This window comes from Rhinoraja longicauda, chromosome 1, assembly GCF_053455715.1.
Source record: "Rhinoraja longicauda isolate Sanriku21f chromosome 1, sRhiLon1.1, whole genome shotgun sequence".
Classification (NCBI taxonomy): domain Eukaryota; kingdom Metazoa; phylum Chordata; class Chondrichthyes; order Rajiformes; family Arhynchobatidae; genus Rhinoraja; species Rhinoraja longicauda.
Window position 1 is genome coordinate 80,204,893 of NC_135953.1, and position 20,239 is coordinate 80,225,131.

A 20,239-nucleotide genomic window follows, 5' to 3' on the forward strand; every position below is an offset into this window, starting at 1 on the left:
GCATGATGAGTAAAGAAAGCTGATGGCACTTTATCTTGCTGTTGTGATGAAAGGCAGTTCTCATAGAAAAGGAGTATTAGCATGCTCTAGTGCAACATCTGACCCACAGTTCCCAAACATTGCAAATAAACCCTTGCATTTACTTGGATAATTTTGCTGATTTCTGGAACTGTGTGTTAGTTATGAGACATTATGTGGTACCCAAATTGGATTTTGGTGACCAGTGTCTCCAACAACATTGTAACTCTTTGTTCATTTGTTTAAGATTTGTTTAATTTTAGATCTAATATTAGCATAATTGCAGATACAACATTTACTGCAGGACTGTTATCATATCTAAATTTTGATTAAATGGCCTTTGTGTAGTTGGAACAATGAATTTGATTTGTGCTGTATAATACATTAAAATATATATTTATTTTAATTGAAGACTGTGAACCCGAAGAAGTGACCGACTGGTCTATGAATGAGAATTGTTCATTTTGTTGCATAAGGAGGGAGAAAGTAAAGGTAAGTGGAACCCTGTATGATAAATTAAATTTGCCTTGTGAACTATAGTTTTTTTCAAAGATGAATACAAAAGTAATCTAGATAAAACAACATCTACATTCAATTATAATTTAGGGGATATGTTGATTCTGGGAACGACTTGTTTCTCAGTTACCACTGCATAATTTGGGTGAAAATCTGAGTAAACTGAGAAGAAAGGTGAAAAACAAAATGGATGGACATAAATGTGCAAATACAATGACATTAGGAAAAAAATAGGTCAGTCTCACAGTGTGGAAACAGCCGCCACAACCCAACGCCGACCAACATTCCCCATCTGCGCGAGTCCCTGTCTGCATTTAGTCCATATCCTTCTACGGGTATCCTAACAATGTACCTCTCCAAATGTATTTTAAATGGTGTGATTGTACCTGCCTCAACTTCCTTTTCTGGCCACTCATTCAATTTACCTGCCTCCCTTGTGTAAAACAAGAAGTTGTACCTATATTATTTACCATCTGTCTATCTATATAGCTTTCAAAGGGGGTGGTCCAATAACAATTTACAAAGGTAATCAGTAGATAAAGGCAGAAGACATGGCTGGATTTCTTAAATTAGTTGTTTTTAAACCAATGAGAGTGCTGTCCAAATCTTACTGATAAAGAGGGTAGCAAAGCAAATGAATAGGGTGTAAATTGAGATGACAGTGCAGCATTTTCCAAAGTAAGTACATCATCACTCAGGATCCATCCTAACATTGTAGGAAGCTAGGATAAAGAAACAATATTTGGAAATGATAATAAAGGTGCACACACGTAGTTGCTAATATTGCAGTGCATCAGTGAAGGAATGTTACATTATCGGAAGTTTTAATCTTAAATCCGTACAGGTGTTAGTCTGTCATTTTATGCTCACAATAACCATTTACTTAGCCAATATTGCACCAACAAATGTCAAATGTTGATCAAGACTTGCTGTTTTCTAAATAGATGCTGCAATAGCTTGCCTAAATTAGTGCTACATTATTTGAGCTTCAACTAAAAAACGTTACCTGGAATCCAGCTGTTCAAGGTGGCTAGTCACCAGCACCACCACTGATAATAGTGGATAATAAATGTTTGCAATTTGTCCAGAAAATGAATGTTGTTTTTTTCACCTGTTGCTCCTGTAATGCTGCTGAACATTTTTGGGTGAGATTGAAAGCAGGGTTCTTGTACTTTAGCTATGCTCTTGCATAAAGCCTGCTGTTATGACATTTTTTTGTTGGGGGAGGGGAGGAATTGCCATGGTGGAATGGAATGAATTAAGGAGGGAACGTATAAGTAAGAGTAATTGTGATTACTCTGTGCTTACAGCACATGGCATTTGCTGGTGCCTGATCTGTTCACCACCACATTACCATCTTGCTATTTCCAATCTGAATTTGTACGATCATTTTCTCTGGAAATATTGTACATGAAAGAAAGAAATACCAACTGCTCAATTAGTAATTTTGCTGCATGGATGACAAGGCCTGAGAGCAATATTTGTCAGGTACTTTCCAGTGGCTCAATGATAAATTCTACACATCGCTCTCTTTCATGCAACCGTAATACTTGGAGACCTTTTCATCCTTTATTGTGATTATTTCAGAATGCCATTAACCCAATTTAAAAGTGCAAAATTTGAATTGTTAGCCTACTTTTTTGAGAATCATTGTCTTTGGAGAACATGCTCTCAAGCCTTCACACTGGAGTAAGCAACACAAAATTCAGCCAACATTTGCGAATGCTCTGTGCTTAATGATTTTTAATACATTTGTGTCTGATCTTAATGTGACCTCTAATTTGCATTCCCATTGACCTATATTAATCATTCACTCTTAATTTCCAACCTTGTTTACCTGCTTAGAGTCATACAGCGTGGAAATGGGCCCACACTGGCCAACATATTCCAACTACACTAGTAGATTTCTCACCGGCCTGCGTTCGGCCCATATCCCTGCAAAACTGTTCTATACATGTACAAGCTATGAAAGAATGATGTGGATGCTAGTAATCTGAAGTGTAATGTTAATTTCAGATTTCCAGCATCTACATTTTGTGGCACTAGTAAATTTCAAGTCTGGTTTCTGAAGAAAATTGCCCTGCTTTTACTGGGCAAAACTTGCACTGTATACTATTTACAAAATAAATGATTTTGCTTGCTGTGTATTAGACTTTCTTGTCCTATAAGCTCTGCTATGAGTTATAGATTATCATCAATACATCAGCTGACTTATCAATACATTAGCTGACATAACTGCTCTACCAATTTGTTTTCCACTCCCTCTACCTTTTTTCTGTCCATCTGAAAACCTGTTGTATGTCTCCAGCCACTTCAATTTAAAGGTTTGCAAACTCTACAAATGCTGACTGTTCTGAGGATCTACAGCACGTTGTTTTTATTTCCAATTTCTGCTTGTTATTTAAGAGCTTGAATGTTAACTGTTTCCTCCTCCACAGATGCTTCCTGACCAGCTTAGTTTTACCTACATTTCCTGTTTTTTAGTCCAAACAACAGAATTTTTTGGAAAAAATGTCTGGCATTTTCTTGCTTCAGTGTGGCTGCCTGTATAGAACATTGTCAACTTCAGAGGAAACAAAACAATGGTTTCTGCTTTTATTCACAGACACTTGAATTCCATAAATACCAACTATTGAGTTCACCTACATATTATTGTTAATTATACTTGCTCTGCAGAGACTGATAACAGATTCCGTGTTTAGACTTATGCCACTTGGATTGGCTCTATCAATAGAATTAGACACTTCCCAGAATTTCTGACAAGATTTAAAAAATAGTATTTAGTAAAACAACAAGTTTGAAGGTAAAATGGACCTAAACTGTAAGTTTATAAAGGTTCAATTGGCCTAACAATTAAGATTTTTATATTAGGGAAAAGGCATTGTGCCAGGATATTTTACTGTTGAAAATTAGTTTGGAGACTCCAGGAAATATTTGTATGTGATCGGGTGATACAATTTCTATTCATAAGCCCAATCAGGTAGGCAGTTTGAAATCTCTTCACGCATAACTGAAAAATTCCTACTCTGACTGCAGAAATGTTTTGGAATTTCCAATACAAGGCAACTTTTTGTTGTCTAGGTTAAATAAACCAAGGGAATAATTCACTGGTTTGCTCCACTTCCACTTCAACAAAATTTTTAGCTTGTATTTAGCTTGGGAAATTCTTTCCTTAAACATTCATTGATAGCCCTTGTATCAAAGTAAAATTTTCAGAGATTTCATTGCACCTACTTTTTAAATAACTCATCCAAGGCAACCCAGATGCTTAACCATGCGAGTTCCATTTAAGAACAGTCCAGGTGTGGGTAGAAGAGTGGTGCAGCTGGTAGAAGAAATGCTGCCTCGGTGTGCCAGATACCTAGTTTCAATCTTGACCTTGGGTGCTGTCTATGTAGTTTTTTGAAGTCCGATGGAAGATGTAAAGGTTACAAAATAAATCTCTGCTGCTCCAAGCTCGGAAACTTTAGTTCTCCAGAAAACTGGGGTTACAAATAAAACGGGTTTATTCAAAAAGCAATAAATCGCAACATTATAAACCAGCATGACCAAGCACCTGGATAGAGATAAAAAATAAAACAATAACAAGAATGGGGCACGCAGTCTCTTGAGCCTACCCTAGGGTTCGGAAAGAGGTGGCTTTAGAGATTGTGGAGGTATTGATAGTGATATTTCACGAGGCACTAGTCAGGAGTCGTTCCAGATGATTGGAAAATTGCACAAGAAGGGAGCAGAGCCGAATAGTGGGAGCTATAGGCCGGTTAGTTTGACTTCGGTGGTTGGCAAGGATTTGGAGTCCATTAAAAAGGATGAGGTTACGGAGTGCTTAGAGGTTCGCGATAAAATAGGCTGAAGTCAGCGTGCCTTTGTGAAGGAGAGGTCTTGCCTGCCAAATTTGCTGGAATTCTTTGAAGTAAATAGCTGGACAGACAAAGGAGAGGCAGTAAATGTTGTTTGCCTAGAGTTTCAGAAGGCCTTTAAGGTGCCACGTGGGAGGCTGCTAAGGAAGATGAGAGCCCATGGTATCAAAGGGCAGATACTAGCATGGATATCAGGATGGCTAGGTGGCAGAAAGTAAAGTGTGGCAATAAAGGGGGCTTTTTCTGGTTAGCTGCCAGTGACGAGCACTAGGGAGTCTGTGCTGGAGCCGCAACTTTTCACGTTGTATATTAATGATTTGCATGAGGGATTGAAGGCTTTGTGGCCAAGTTTGTGGATGATACGAAAATAGGTGGAGGGGGAGGGTGTGTAGAGAAAGCGGGGACTGCAGAAGGACTTGGACAGGTTGGGAGAGTGGGCAGAGAAGTGGCAGATGGAATATAGTGTAGCAAAATGTGGAATCATGCATTTTGGTTGTAGGAATAAAGGAGTAGATTATTTTCTAAATGGGGAGAGAATCCAGAAATCAGAAGTGCAAAGGGATTTGGGAGTGCTGGTGCACAATTCCCAAGAAGTTAATCTGCAAGTCGAATCTGTAGTAAAGAAAGCAAACTCAATGCTCGCAATTATTGCCAGAGGGCTTGTATACAAAAACAGAGATGTAATGCTGAGGCTCTATATGACGTTGGTCAGGCCCCATTTGGAATATTGTGAGCAGTTTTGGGCACCATATCTGAGGAAGGATGTGCTGGCTCTGGAGAGGGTCCAGACAAGGTTGAGATGATCCCAGGAATGAGTAGGTTAACATATAATGAGTGTTTGACGGTGCTGGGCCTATACTCGCTGGAATTTAGAAGAATGAGGGGGGGACCTCATTGAAACGTACAGAATAGTGAAAGGCTTGGATAGAGTGGGTGTGGAGTGGATGTTTCCACTAGTGGGAAGAGTCTAGGACTAGAGGTCATAGCCTCTAGAAGAGGTTTACAAGAATGATCTCGGGAATGAGTAGGTTAACATATGATGCGTGTTTGACGGCACTGTGCCTGCGTTTAAAAGAATGAGGGGCGACCTAATTGAAACATACTAGGATTTGTGGTCATAGCCTCAGAATTAAAGGAAGTTCTTTTAGGAAGGAGATGAGGAGGAATTTCTTTTGTCAGAGGGGTTTTGAATCTGGAATTCGTTGCCACAGAAGGCTGTGGAGGCCAAGTCAGTGGATATATTTAAGGCAGTGGTAGATAGATTCTTGATTAGTACAGGTGTCTAGAGGTTATGGGGAGAAGGCTGGAGAATGGGGTTAGGACGGAGAGATAGATCAGCCATGATTGAATGGCGGAGTGGACTTGATGGGCCAAATGGTCTAATTCTGCTGCTATCACTTATGATCATTCATTAAACTTGTGAACTTGTAAAAAGTTAATGCTGTGATAAAATTTTAGTTATGTGATTCATAAGTGTAAATTCAGTCTGTATAATGGACGAGTTAGGTTCATTTATTATAAACTATAAAGAAACTAGTGATTAAATATAGCATGTTTTCAATGTGAAATCAAATCTTTTTCATTGTTGTTTCACTTATTTTTAAGAAATTTCTGAGCATAATTCATTACTGTTTCTAGGAGCATATCTCATCTGTGAATGCACCTCCAACACTGACATCTACTGAGGAAACTCTATCTCAGGGGCAGTCCCACACTGAACAGCTTGAATGCCAAGCAGACAAATTTCTTAATGCTATCTTTCATAAAAAAGGTATAATATTTATGCTTTGATTATTAAGACTACTTGAATCTTCAGCTTTGTTGACTGGAAATTATTCTAATTTGCAATGTTTGAACTCTGTTCAGTTTTTATTGCAGTTTTTAATCTATGTATATACAAACAACTATGTAACATGAGAAGGATGCACGAGAAACATCCACCTTTAACATTGAGTCTTGTACTATTCAAGGAATAAATCGGCAAATCACTGAGTCGACGGTTTGCATATTCCATATGGTGCTTTACATTCCCAGTCAAGTTTAATTTTTTTTATTAAAGATACACGGACACCATCTACTGGTTGTTTGCAAAATGACTTCACTTTCATTGATTGTTATTTTTAATGGCTTAATAGGCCTTAAAATTCCTGGATTGGCATAAGGCAAGTGAGGCCAAAATTTAACAAGTCTCCACACTAATCTTACAGACGGCAACTTGTGCTACAATTTCCAGAGAATCTTATTAGCATATGCCGGAACACATAAGCTGGTATAAACAAGAAGTTCAGAAGAGGCGTAAGTTATTACAGACTCTGGGACAAAAGAAGCAATATTTTAAAAAATAGACTAACAACCAATCGCATGCCGATTATGGTGAGTGGACAGTAATTTTTCACCATCCAATCTTTCCTTGATATAAATTACTGTTAAAGTTGTTTCCTGTGCCCCAAATTTGTTTTTTGTTTTCCAGGGGTGTGCAGTGAGAAGAGATCAGTAGCTGCTGCTAGTTGGCAGGTGTGCTGCAGGCTACCTTTGGCAGAAATCAAGCTGTAGAAAGATGAGTTGCTTGATGACAAGGATGCAGCCTCCTTATAGTTAGCCAGTGTGTCTGAAGCAGGTATCACTGGCTCTATGTAGAAATTCTTGGGACCTCACAAAAACTGTGCTATAAGAATTTCAACAATTTCATCAAGGTGATCAGGTAAGACATTCACCCTGCTCTCCCTTTCAGAGATCAAAGTTGAACCTAAATTATTTTTGAGCAATATCCACAACATAGTACCTGCAAAACATGTAATGGTTCTTTTAAAAAGGCAGATTTCATTGTCTCTGCGCCTACTACCTTCCCTGGCAGGGTGTTCCAGTCACTTGTTGGAACACTGAAGCTGGACACAAAAAGCTGGCATAACTCAGCAGGTCCGGCAGCATCTCTGGAGAAATGGAATAGGTAACATTTCAGTTCGAGAACCTTCTTCAAACTGTCAGTCTGAAGAAGGGACTCAACGTGAAATATCACCTATTCCTTTTCTTCAGAGATGCTGCCTGACCCGCTGAGTTACTTCAGCTTTTTGTCTATCTTTGGTGTAAACCAGCATCTGCTGTTCTTTCATACACTTACTCGAACACTGTTTGAAAATAAACGTGCTGCACAGATCTCCTTTCCCAATCCCTCTCACGTCTTTACACCTATGCCATCATGTATTTGACCTCCAGCCGGGGGGAGGAACTTTCTAACCATCTGTGCTCCCTCTTAATTTTGTATATGTCAATTAGACAATAGACAATAGGTGCAGGATGGGGCCATTCGGCCCTTCGAGCCAGCACCGCCATTCAATGTGATCATGGCTGATCATTCTCAATCAGTACCCCGTTCCTGCCTTCTCCCCATACCCCCTGACTCCACTATCCTTAAGAGCTCTATCTAGCTCTCTCTTGAATGCATTCAGAGAATTGGCCTCCACTGCCTTCTGAGGCCGAGAATTCCACACATTCACAACTCTCTGACTGAAAAAGTTTTTCCTCATCTAAATGGCCTACCCCTTATTCTTAAACTGTGACCCCTTGTTCTGGACTCCCCCAACATTGGGAACATGTTTCCTGCCTCTAACGTGTCCAAACCCTTAATAATCTTATACGTGTTTGATAAGATCGCCTCTCATCCTTCTAAATTCCAGGTGGGGAAATTAGGTTTCCCCACAGTATCGCTCTAGAGCAAGCAATCCAAATTTGTCCAACCTTTTGTAGCTAATCCACTCCAATCCAGGCACCATCCTTCTGCACTCTTCATAACCAGCTCTGATTATCAGAACTGTGCACAATACTGCATGTGGCCTAACCTGCAATGTGACTACCAGATATTTATACCCAGTGCCCCAACTAATGAAAATAAGCATGTCATGCTGCCTCCTTTACAGAGATACAGCGTAGAAACTGGCCTGCCGACCAGCGATCCCCGCACACTAACCCAGTCCTACATACACACGCGGGACAATTTCCATTTTACCAAAGCCAGTTAACCTACAAGTCTGTCTTTGGAGTGCGGGAGGAAACCAGAGAAAACCCACGCAGGTCACGAAGAGAAAGTACAAACACCGTAAAGACAAGCACTTGGTCAGAATCGAGCCAGGGTCTCTGGCGCTGTGAGGCAGCAACTCTATCGCTGTGTCACTATGTCATCCCCAATGACTTGCCCCCCAAGATCCCTCTGCATATCATTGCTCTCAAGGATTCTCCCGTTACTGTACACTTTCCTCTTGCATTTGATGTCCCAATATGCATCACCTCGTACAATCAGATTAAATTCCATCAACCATTTCTCTGCCCAAATTTCCACCTGATTGAAATCCTCCTCTTTTTGACAACCTTCCTCACTATTCACATGTCTACCAAACTTTGTGTTGTCTACAAACTTACCTAGGATGACGGGTGTGTCAGCAGCACTAATTGTTTAGCTGAATTTTATTTTGTCATGCCTTAAAATGTAGCAGTAGTTAACCTTGTTGTCAAAGAACCCACTCTAGCCCTATTCTTACCCATGCTTTTATCCTTGCAGGCCCAGAAAAGCTAAAGCATTCTGTCAAAGAAGGGAAGGATTACAAGAAATTCAGGAGGAATGTGAGCATCTCCAAGCAAAATGGTGAAAAGGGCTCTAGCTTCTCAACCCTACACATCACCATTTGGGTTCTGATATGGCAGGAAAGAGAATGCAACCCCTTGCTTGTAGGAGTGCTGTTTTTATGCCTTGTCCTGGCATGGAGCAGCTGTAATAGCGAGGTCCAGTAAGCATCCTGGGTGGCTAGAATGTGGTCAGATTACATTCTGGGATGAATATTGCCACTGTTCCTCTGGCAAAGGCTTAAAAGCCAAGCAATAATGAAGAATGTTGCTCAGATTTAACATGTTTGCATTTGGAAAGGCAAATACCCCAGGAGCATGCCAAGTAAATGCACAATTTGGGCTGCATCACTGATCATTTTGAGCTATTTGTAATGTGGTCATATGGCATGACTGTAACTTCCAAAAATTTGAGTCGCGGTCAATGAATTCATTGACCATAGCCGTAAAGGAGTTTGTGACAGGTTAGAGGATATGGAAAATTGTGACATTGGTGGCTCAGCTAACAACTGCAGCTGCACATCTTGTGTTGATGGGCAGCAACAGCACTTAAAGTTTCCGACACTTCTCATTCCAACCCAGAACTGGCATAAAGCAGTTTTCTCCAGAGGTGCAGTTGGCACCATCTCCATTCCAGATGCCAGGTGCTATACATTGAATGGCAGTTCATCCAGTCAGACGCCATATTCTTGATTTAAAAAATTTGTAGACAAGCTATTCTACCAATGTAAAAAATGAAATTTTTGCACCAAACAGAAGACCAGGATTAGTGAATGTGTAATTGCTAAGCATCTCTGCTGTGATTTGTAGTATGATGTAGCACAACAGTGTGACCAGTTTATGGTTAACTGTTAGTTGCTGATTGCCTTTACATATTATAAGTTACAAGAAAATGTTATTCATCTCTGTTGAATTTCTGCAGCCAAATGTTTACACTTAAAGATTGAATAAACATTTTATTGTTGTAGAAAAGTACCTTTTAAAGATGCAATACTTTTACAATTTGATATATTTAACCAACAGAGCTCTCCTTGCTGCCATTTTGGCACAGTCACAGCTTTAAGGTTCACATTGAAATGATCTGTGTATAATATATTTTTGCTGAGCTATTATGGGAGGATCTGAACTTGTCACTATTTTCAGTTTGTTCACTTTTTGAAGTTCAAAGCTTGTTTTTTTTGTGTACTGTTGAATAAACGTTGATTTGGCTTTTGCATTGCCTCATCTTGTCTTTGTGGCTAACTTCATAGAGGAAACGGTCCATATAAATGGTTATGTTGCTGATGGGAGTTCTGAAATGTGGCAATTAGTTGCTGAATTCCATGGATATGGGCCATACATGTTGAGATCTTATAATTCCTTGGGTTTCTGCATGCCTGAGCTAAGTTATTATGCAAGGCCAAATTATTCAGAGCCCAGCACACAGATATCATTCATGGCATATACTTCTGGCCAGCTGACTGCTTGGGAAACTTGGTTCTGGTTCCTACCACAGTCTAGCAGCTCCCTGCTAATCTGAAATAGGACCCCCAAGTGTTTGGAGACATTAAAACTAACCAAACAATCTAATGGTCATATCCATTGAAAATATTTGAATACTCTGGAGTCTTGGGTTTACATACATAAATTTGCACATGACCATATTTTTTTACTTTTGTGTTGTAGACTACATATGTTTCAACATTACCTTGCATCCTCTAGGTACAGTGCACTAATACTTGGGACACTAATCTTTCGTAGGTGTTTCATTAGTTCCTATTGCTCATCTTTGTATATTTCAAAATCTTGCTACTGTTTTATATTTAAATAACTCGAGAGGAATGTCATTGGTACAGTTGTTGATGCTCTAGACAGCAGTAAACCAGTTAAATGCAATGGAACAGTTAACTTAGAAGGGAACTAAAATGGAAAAGAAGGCGTAGCCAAGATAAAGGATGGGATAAAGGCAGCAGAGGAGCAGTTTGAGCATGCAAAATTGACCTCTAGAATCGGTTTTGGTGGCACCAAGGAGGATACAAAATACTAAAGGTAATACAGGGCCTACTACAAAGCAGAAAATTAGAGATGTGGGTAATGAGAGCAAGATGACAATAATGGGGAAGTTTAATTTTTTACCAAATCTATGTAAGCTAGTCTGCAGGAGAAATTAATCGATTTTTTGTAAAGATTATATTGTATATTAATTTGTTGGTTTAAATGGAGTATTGTACAATGAAGAATAATTTATAATCTTATTGTTTTTGGGCAAAATGATAAAATCTTGTATTGAATTGAAAACTCTTTAGTTCAATTCAAGACCAGAGGCATGCATCCAAACTAAAACTATTTTCTGATGGAGACTGCAAATGCTTGAATCCTGAGCAGAAAAGAAGCTAGAGGAACTCAGCTGGTCAAATATACTGAGGCAAAGGGATGGTCGACAATTTGGATCAAGCCAAATGTCAACCATCCCTTTTTGCCCTGTCAGATGCTCTATGACCTGCCACATTCCTCCAGCAGCTCATGTTTTTTTTGTCTGTGTTTGTTATTGTAGATTAGGAAACTACAATTTAAAAGTGTAACATAATAGATCAATACATAGTTTGCATCATATTCATTGCTTTTTAGGTTATAAAAATCCAACAGGAAGAGTGGTCCATCCTTGAATAAAAAGGAAAGTTATGGATTGTTAATAGATCAAAGGGAAAGTCTCATGTTGCCAATTAGAGCAATAAGTTGGAGGAATGGACACATTTCAGAATTCAGCAATTCTGAACCAAGGCATTGGAAGACTGGTAAAATGGAAAAGTTATTAAAAAAAAATTAGAAGCAATTAGAGGAATAAAGAAATAAAAGTTAAAGAAACATTTTGCCTGCCTTCGCAAAAGGTGCAAAATACTTTCCAGATATGTGTTCAAGCGGATGTGAAGCTGAAAGAAATTGGCATTAATAGGGGTGTGGTTTAAAGCTTTGAGACAAAAGATAATAAATCTCCCAGGCCAGAACTTGCAAGGCCTTGAAACAGGTGGTAGATGTATTGGTTGAGGTCCATAAATTTAATAGCATTTCCCCCTGATTGGAATAGATGAATTTCATCCTGCTAGTTAGAGAGCGAGGAAAAAAATGAGAACTTTATTTCTCAATGTAGTTGAGAAGTCAAGTAGAGTATGTCATGTGCACCTAGAAAAATGAAGTACAAGTACAATAAAATTCTTGTTAACAGCATGAATCCAAACATGCAAGAGTTTTACCAGAGAGAGTTAGATTTAGCTCTTTGGGCTAAAGGAATCAAGGGATATGGGGAAAAAGCTGGAAAGGGGTACTGATTTTGGATGATCATCCATGATCGTATTGAATGGTGATGCAGGTCGAATGGCCTACTCCTGCACCTATTTTCTATGTTCAAATTAAATAAAAATTACCCAATTCTGAAAAAAAACTACAAAAAACAAAACAGTGCAGCACATTGTTTTCCAAAAACAAGACCATTGTGGTACATCAATATAAACATTGGCAGGAAGTGGACACAGTGCAAGAAAAAGATTGGATTTGGTTATAGTTCTGAAAGGTGAATTATTTTGGATCTTTTATTTTGAGGTACCTAAGGGGGGCCCAATTAATTTGGTATCTATGACTTTTAAAAGGTCTTGTTAAAGAACTATACAAGGTCACTAAACAAAATTGGAACACAAAGGATTGGAGATGATATCTTGGTGAATATGAATTGGTTAACAGACTAAACAGCAAGATAGAATGCTATTTTCTGCTTTGGAGCATGTGACTGAGGGATGGCATCAAGATCTGTGCTGATAATGTCACTGATCTGTATGAGGTTTGGTGATGGTGCAAAGCTAGGTGGCATTGTTGAGAGTGAAACAATGCTTCTGGAGGATAACAAAAGGATAAATGGGACATGAGAGCAGATTGAATATGATATGAAAATAGTTTGGTAGAAAAATGGAAAGATACAATGATTATCAAATGGAGCTATATTAAAATGTAATGATATTAATGAACATGTGCGTTCTTGCAAATGAATAACAACAAACTTAATGTGCAAGGTAGAGAGAAATAAAAAGACAAACAGGCAGTTGGTCTTTACCATTTGAGTTTGAGGGTAAAAATTGGGACATTGTTCAGGAATTATGCAGGGCTCTGGTGAGATCACATTTGGACAATTGTGCACAGGTGGGGTCTTCCTACTTAAGAATGCATGCACATGAGAGAGGGGTACAATGATGGTTCACCAAAATGACACCGAGGATGGGGGATTGTGAGGAGATTAAACTAAATTGAACCTTTATTTCCCCCTATTTAAAAGAATGAAAATTGAGCTTACTGAAACATACACAACTCTTATTGGTCTTAATAAGGTAAATACCATAATGGTTTACCTTGGATGGGTATCTAGTACCAGGGGTCATAGACTGAAATTGAGGGATCAGCTGATTAAGGACCAAGTGTAAATCAAGTGAAAAGCATCAGATGGCAAATTTAAATAGCTATTTTATGCCAATCTGTTGTCCTAAGTTTCCAGAAATGTTTTGTCATTGTGTTTATTGTATTTATGAATATAATTGTATAATTTGATATTGTATACTTTTAATTGAAAATAAATATTTGTTAAACTTCTATTTTTATGTGTTTTTTTAGACCTTCCTCAGAACTGTGATCGCAACATTCCTTTAGTTGCTCAGGAAATAATGAAAAGAATGATTCGTCAGTTTGCAATTGAATATATATCCCGAAGTAATCGTGTTCATGAAACTCAAACTGGATCAGCCGATGAATCTGTTTCTGTCCCAGACGATCCTCCCGCCAACCAAACCCAGAACTCCTTTCACCAGGAGCAGGAGGGACCGTTAGACCTCACTGTGCATAAAAATCAACAAAAATGTTTCGAACAAGGTAATTACATTAATTGGGGGGCAGATGTTTTTTTTAAATTTGTGTGTGAGAGAACTTGCACAAGTGTTTCAGATGCTCAATATGGAAATCGTTTAATAGAAAGTTGCCTTTAAGTTACTGTCTTGCCATTTGCAGTTTGATCTCAAAGCTCAGTCATAATTGATGTAATGGAAGTCACTGTCTCAATCTTGTTCTGAGTAAATGCACAGTCAAATTCTAGACGTTATATTGACCGTTTGCTCATATATTGACCGTTTGACCTGGATGTAGTTTTGGAAAGTGGTCAAGTAACAAAGTCTTTAATAACAAAATCCTGTCACTTCTGGTCCCTCATTCTTAGCTCAAACAAGCCCTTTGGCCCACCAATTTCATACCAACTTCAAGCAATATCTATACTAAGCAAATTTGCCAACACATGGTCCGCAGCCTTCTCGGCCATAGTGATTCAAGTCCTCACTTAGGTGAGCATTGGTTTGCTATTGGGGTTAAAATGTGGCAAGTGAAATGAGATTTACCATGTCTTGTTTAAAACTAGAGTGCATTTGAAAATAGAGGCATGATAAAAATATGAATAATTTTATTTCTCAAACTTATTTTGCACTTTAAATATAAAGGAAAATGTTTTTTCATGTCGTAGGACAGTGATGGCGGAGTCCATGAATGCATGAGGTATACAAAAACTACAAGGGACATAGGTTAGACAAAAGGAGCCTGTGAGTTTTTGGGTCAGGGATAAGTGGGAATCTGAAGACATGTTTTACCCAGATAGTGGTTGGGATCTGGAATGCACCAAATGACTATGTGGGCCGAAAGTTCTGTTTCTATGCTCTGTGACTTGGTATAAGTTAAGAACAAAAGCTCAGAAACAACATTTTTTTAAAAATTATAATTTCCCTGTTAAATTATCTTGACCACAAAATGGTCAACACATACATCATAAAGGAGATAGAAAGATTTAGAGAGTTGAAATAGATAAAAGGGGTAAAAGTAGTGGTACGTATTTGCAGGCAGTGGGGACTTTGTGCAGGAAAGTTGCAGGAACGTAACTGAAGTTGTACATCACAGATATAATCTAAAGTAGGAAACAGTGAGCTATTTGATTCAATTAAACCTGCTAAGATTATTGGTTAAAGGGGGCATTGTCATTATTGGTCAAATGTCAGTGGTTTACATGAATAAATCCAGAGAATGAAGTTTGAATATCACCATGGCAGGTGTGGAATTTGAATAATTATATCTGGAATTAAGAAGGTATTATTATTAACGACCCTAAAACTGTTCGATTGTTATACAAACCTATTAGTTTCAGTTATATCCTACAGGAAAATAACTATGTACTTTCTGTGGTCACTGTGCATCTCCAGATCCATTTTTAAAATGTCCTTAGGCAGTTTGGGTGGATGAATAATAAGTTCTAAGTGCTGGTGGCATGTATAAGTTTTCAAAGAAACCCATGGCAGTGGATCAACAGGGATCAAGAGTCAAGGTTGTAGACATTTTGAGGTATGGGGATAAGGACTTAGTGTGGTGCAGCGGTAGGGTAGCTGCCTTGCAGTGCCAGAGACCCGAGTTTGATCTTGACTATGGGTGCTGTCTGTATAGGATTTGTAGGTTCTCCCTATGACCATATGGGTTTTCTCCGGGTGCCCCAGTTTCCTCCCACACTCCAAAGATGTACAGATTTGTAGGTTAATTGGCTTCTGTAAAAAAAATTGTAAATTATCCCTAGTGTGTAGGGTAGTCCTAGTGGATGGGGTGATTGCTTGTTGGCACGGATTCGGTGGACCAATGGGCCTGTTTCCACATTGTATCTCTAAAGTAAAGACTCCAGCACCTTGATTGTGGGGATAATCACAGGGCAGATAGCGTTACGGATTAGATTGTGCTCAATTAGAAATATCTTGTCAGGCAGGTTGTAGGTGTAGTGCTGGAGGAGTCATTATTTTCAAATTAAAATTAAGCTATTAAAATTAAGCTATTATTCATCAGCTTGAAGATTTTTACTGTCTGTGTGCATGAAGGACTAAGATTGAAATGAAAATACAGAATCTTGCAGTGGTAATCTCTAGATTGTTCTCGTACACTTTTCTGTTCTTGTGAAGGACAAGGCCAATAGTAGATGCATGGGAATGGCCAATCTAAAGGTACCCCTCCAAGTCACAAATCCTTCTCACTTGAGAATATATTGCTGCTCTTTCATCATCACAAAGTCTAAACAATATAAACTATTTACATGATGCTTACCCAGGACCTTTACACCCATTCTTAAGATTTAGTAAATTGGACAAAGTTTGGAGACACACTTAGCACTTGAAGCAAAAAGTTATGAACCTGCTTCCATAGATGGAAGCCTAAGTCAGGCCTGATTTAGGTGTGTTGTTAGTGTATGAGCCATTCTGTTTCGGTTAACCTTAAACCTTTGCCGAGGATGCCAGTGATGAGGTTTAATTGGTGCTTATTTGTATGTGGATCAATGTAATAAATTGTGCAATAGTAAGGTTTGGACAAGTCCTTCTTAAAAGTTGAAGATCCGTCTTGATGGGTCCCATCTGTTGAGCCCAGAGTATGAGAATCATTTTTCCAGGATTAATAGAAAGTTCCATGCAGTGATTTGGTATAGTTGGAAGATGTGTTTATGGGGAGAGCTTATGAGGAGAGTGGAGTTGATTAGTTTGCATAGTTTTCATAGCTTCAAGTGTGTTTTGGAAATAATCAGAAATATTGGAGAGCAGTGTCTAGAGATGACACATTCTTGATGACAGTCAAGAACAACAGGATTTGCCACGTGAGTGATTTATTGTAATGATTCTTTTTCCTGCCAAGCGTTGAAGCCTCTTACAAAATAATGCAACCAGGCCCTCAGATGTAGGATGATGAGTCCTGGGGCCTCTGGTGCACGTCTCACTCTAAGCTGTAAAACTTAATACATTGTGATGTAATACATTGTAATGTAATACATTTAGCAAGTACAGTGTTCTAGTTGGACATTCCTTGTCTTGAAAAAAGGGATATACAGTGGATTAATCAGGCATCTCCATACCCTTGAATATGTAAAGGGAATCCCATTATTCGTTTGGTGTTCTCCATTAAATACTTTTTACAATATAGCAGTTGTGTAGAAGTCCTGGTGATATAGTAGCTGTTAAGAAAGATAGCAACACTGCCGTGCACAAGTAGTAATGATTTAGAAATTCTGTATATTCATCTGTATATCATTTACCTTTCCGAGATAGGAAACTGGTTTTCATAGAACTTCCATACAATTTTTCTTCAAAACGGATTGAAACTTCTTAATGCTATTTTAATGTCAGGCATTTCACATTTTCACCAATATCATGAATGATTTGAGGTATTATGGTTGAAGTGTAATGAATAACCCATATTAAGTAATCTGTTACTATGGAATAAGACATAGCAAAAGATTTTCCTGGATGTGATGGAGGAGAATATTTTCAGTCGGATGGATGATTCCTTTCTTGATCTGCACTTACACCATCCTTACTCTCTACATATTATTTAGTAATGTTGAATTTGAAATTCACTCTGCTTTAAAAAGTGTTCAGTTTAAAAAAATGGCCGTAATCAGAAAAGGAACCTCCTTTTGCCATCCAGAGATGCTGCCTAACCTGCTGAGTTACTGCAGATTCTGCAGTTCCTTGTCCCCCCCCCCCCCTCCCCCCCCCACCTTTCTATCAGGTAAAAAGTGAAACCCAAAGTTCAGTTTCTTCCATTTCATTTAGGGAGGCTGTTCCTGTTTAAGATCCTCAGCTTTTAAGTGATGTTTTGTGTCCTCATCTTCATTTTAATACACATTCTATTTTATTTATCATTCAATTTTTTTTAAACTATTTAAAAATATTTCATGAAATTGACAGTTGGAAGCCATAAAGATTATGGCTTTTCAGTATTTTACTGGAATTTCATCAGAAGATCTGAGTTGACAGGTTTTGGAATTTAGTGGAAAGCAAAATGTAAATATTAGTGAAGGTTAAACACCTTAGTAGGCTTTTACTAAAGAAAAATTGAACCAACTTTCTGTTAGCAGATGGAGTTCTTGATCTGTCAACAAAGAAGAATAGTTTAGATTCCACACTTTCAACTGGATCTTGTCCGACATCAACCACTACCAAATTATCAGGGTAAGTATTATTGAAGAAATAGATTCAAAGGATTTACATTTAAACCATGAAAACACTACCTGTTTTTTTCTGGGTTTTTCTCTGGCTTAAACATCATTTTGCACCATTCACACAATACAATGTTTCTTCATCCTGCAGTTTTCAGAGTATTACCATTGGGATTTGTTTTTACAGCTGTTGTATTAAAGGAAAATTAGTCATTTTCACAGATTCTTAAAACCAATTGTTTAAAATATATTTACTTGGATAAATAACCTATGTGGTCAATTATTTACATGACTCAGTGGTTCTGGATTGTATTTGCATATTTAATTTGTTTCTGAAATAGGATTTTATATATTGAGAGTGAAAAAGCTCAATTTATGGAGGTGTGTACATTTTCTATTACTTTGAGTTTCATAATTGCATAAAACCTCTGGGGGTGTTGGAGTTCAGTGGTTGAAAGTATCTTCCTAATGAAAAAGTTTTGACTTGGTGTGTGATCAGTACCATGTTTGGTAGTCTTTATCCAGGCATCTCTGATTGTCTGCATGATTTAGAAAGTGTTTGGGACATTTATGATTTCAGCATTTGCAAAGCAATTGTTTGTTGTACTGAAAATCTTCATATTTATGAAAGCATTTACGGGAATACTTGTCATTAAGAAATTTAAAAAAGATTTGTCAAAAACTTCAAACCAGATTGGCAAGTCAACAAAATTATGACTGAAGTTAACAGTTTACACATCTATTTTTCATGCCTATGGATTTGATTATAAAAGAAACAATAAGTCTCAATGAAAACCACGTGCCTCCTCTCCCTGTGTAACACTATGTTTAGAGGTTTAATATTATTTGCCAAGGCTTCTTGGCCTTTTAATAGCTGCAGCATTACATCCTCTGAATAATATACAATGGTTAATATTTATAACATCTAGAACTGTAAAACCTTCGTTCAGGAATGATGGCAAGACAGTATGTGATGTAGTTTTCGGTGTAGAATTAGAGCAAAAATATATGACAATACTAATTAAATATCATGTTATTTAGGTAGAAACCATCCCTCCTGCTCATTTTCCCCAGTTGTGACATTCCCAACCGAGCAGTAAAAACTGAGCTGTAGTTTGCTTATTAGCATATCAACCGAGTTTTGCTGGTGAAATCATCTGATTATTTCATTCATTATTACAAAATGAAATTTCCAGTGACATGATAGATTGGTTTGAGTTAGTTTTCATTTTGTTTAAAAGCATATTTTGTCTTTAGATTGTTTGCTGATATATTTCTAACTGACAAGTAAACATAAATGCTATTATGTTTCATCTTCCTTTGTTGCGTAGATGCTTATGTTTTGACCCAGGGACAAATATATTGCCAGTGGATTTGATTGCCATGAACATTAAAACACAATTTCTAACTGTTTACTGACCCCAATTGTATTACATGTTTGAGAATTTTTTGAAAGAAACTTGTATGTTAGATCATTTGCACAGTTTGTACTCCACTATGTTGGTGGTTTCTTGTGTGCATAAGGAATGCACAAAAATATTATTTATGGTTCTTCCACATTTACAAAATTATTTGTGGACATTTTACTAATGCAGCATCTGAAAACTTTTAAAGTGCCAGAAGTGTCAAATTTCAGTGCTAATATGTTTAGCCAGTTTCTTGTTTCCATTTCTGATGTTTTAAAATAATATTATTATAGATTTATTTCTTGTGAGGTATATTGAAATAAAAGGTACCAATACATATATCCCATATATCTTGTTTTCCTTTCAGACTCTCTTGACTTGAATTTTATTTGATCATTAAACACTTTAGCTTTGTTTCTTTCTTCGTTCTTAAATATTCTGTCCCAGGCACCCATATATTACAATTCACATTACTGACATAGGTTGAGACTATATCAAAATCAATACAATAATAGAATTTGCCTAAACTCAAATATGGGTGTAATCGTTGTGCTCATGATCACTGCCGGTCATAGAATGGTGTAGCAAATTGAGAGATACAGTGCCCTCCATAATGTTTGGGACAAAGACCCATCATTTATTTATTTGCCTCTACTCCACAATTTGAGATTTGTAATAGAAATAAATCACGTGGTTAAAGTGCACATTGTCAGATTTTATTAGGTGAGCTTACTAATTGCACTGGTGAGCTTACTAATCGCAAAGGGTCTGGCAGACCAAGAGAAGACCTCCACCGCTGATGACAGAAGAAT

General features: G+C 37.8%; 1 protein-coding gene across 17 annotated transcripts in view; it reads left to right on the forward strand.

The window, feature by feature from the left end:
• The window catches only part of lcorl (ligand dependent nuclear receptor corepressor-like), a 105,006-nt gene that overhangs the window by 34,825 nt on the left and 49,942 nt on the right, over positions 1 to 20,239 (forward strand). For 8 of the 17 annotated variants that reach the window (XM_078400800.1, XM_078400775.1, XM_078400791.1 and 5 more), the window contains 4 exons: positions 431 to 510; positions 6,033 to 6,165; positions 13,641 to 13,895; positions 17,941 to 18,034. In XM_078400800.1, coding sequence (XP_078256926.1) covers positions 431 to 510; positions 6,033 to 6,165; positions 13,641 to 13,895; positions 17,941 to 18,034 — 562 coding nt within the window. Of the gene's footprint in view, positions 1 to 430; positions 511 to 6,032; positions 6,166 to 6,601; positions 6,768 to 6,864; positions 7,096 to 8,946; positions 10,202 to 13,640; positions 13,896 to 14,235; positions 14,357 to 17,937; positions 18,035 to 20,239 lie in introns of those variants that run through there. The other 9 variants (XM_078400863.1, XM_078400836.1, XM_078400854.1 and 6 more) reach the window with 7 other exon arrangements.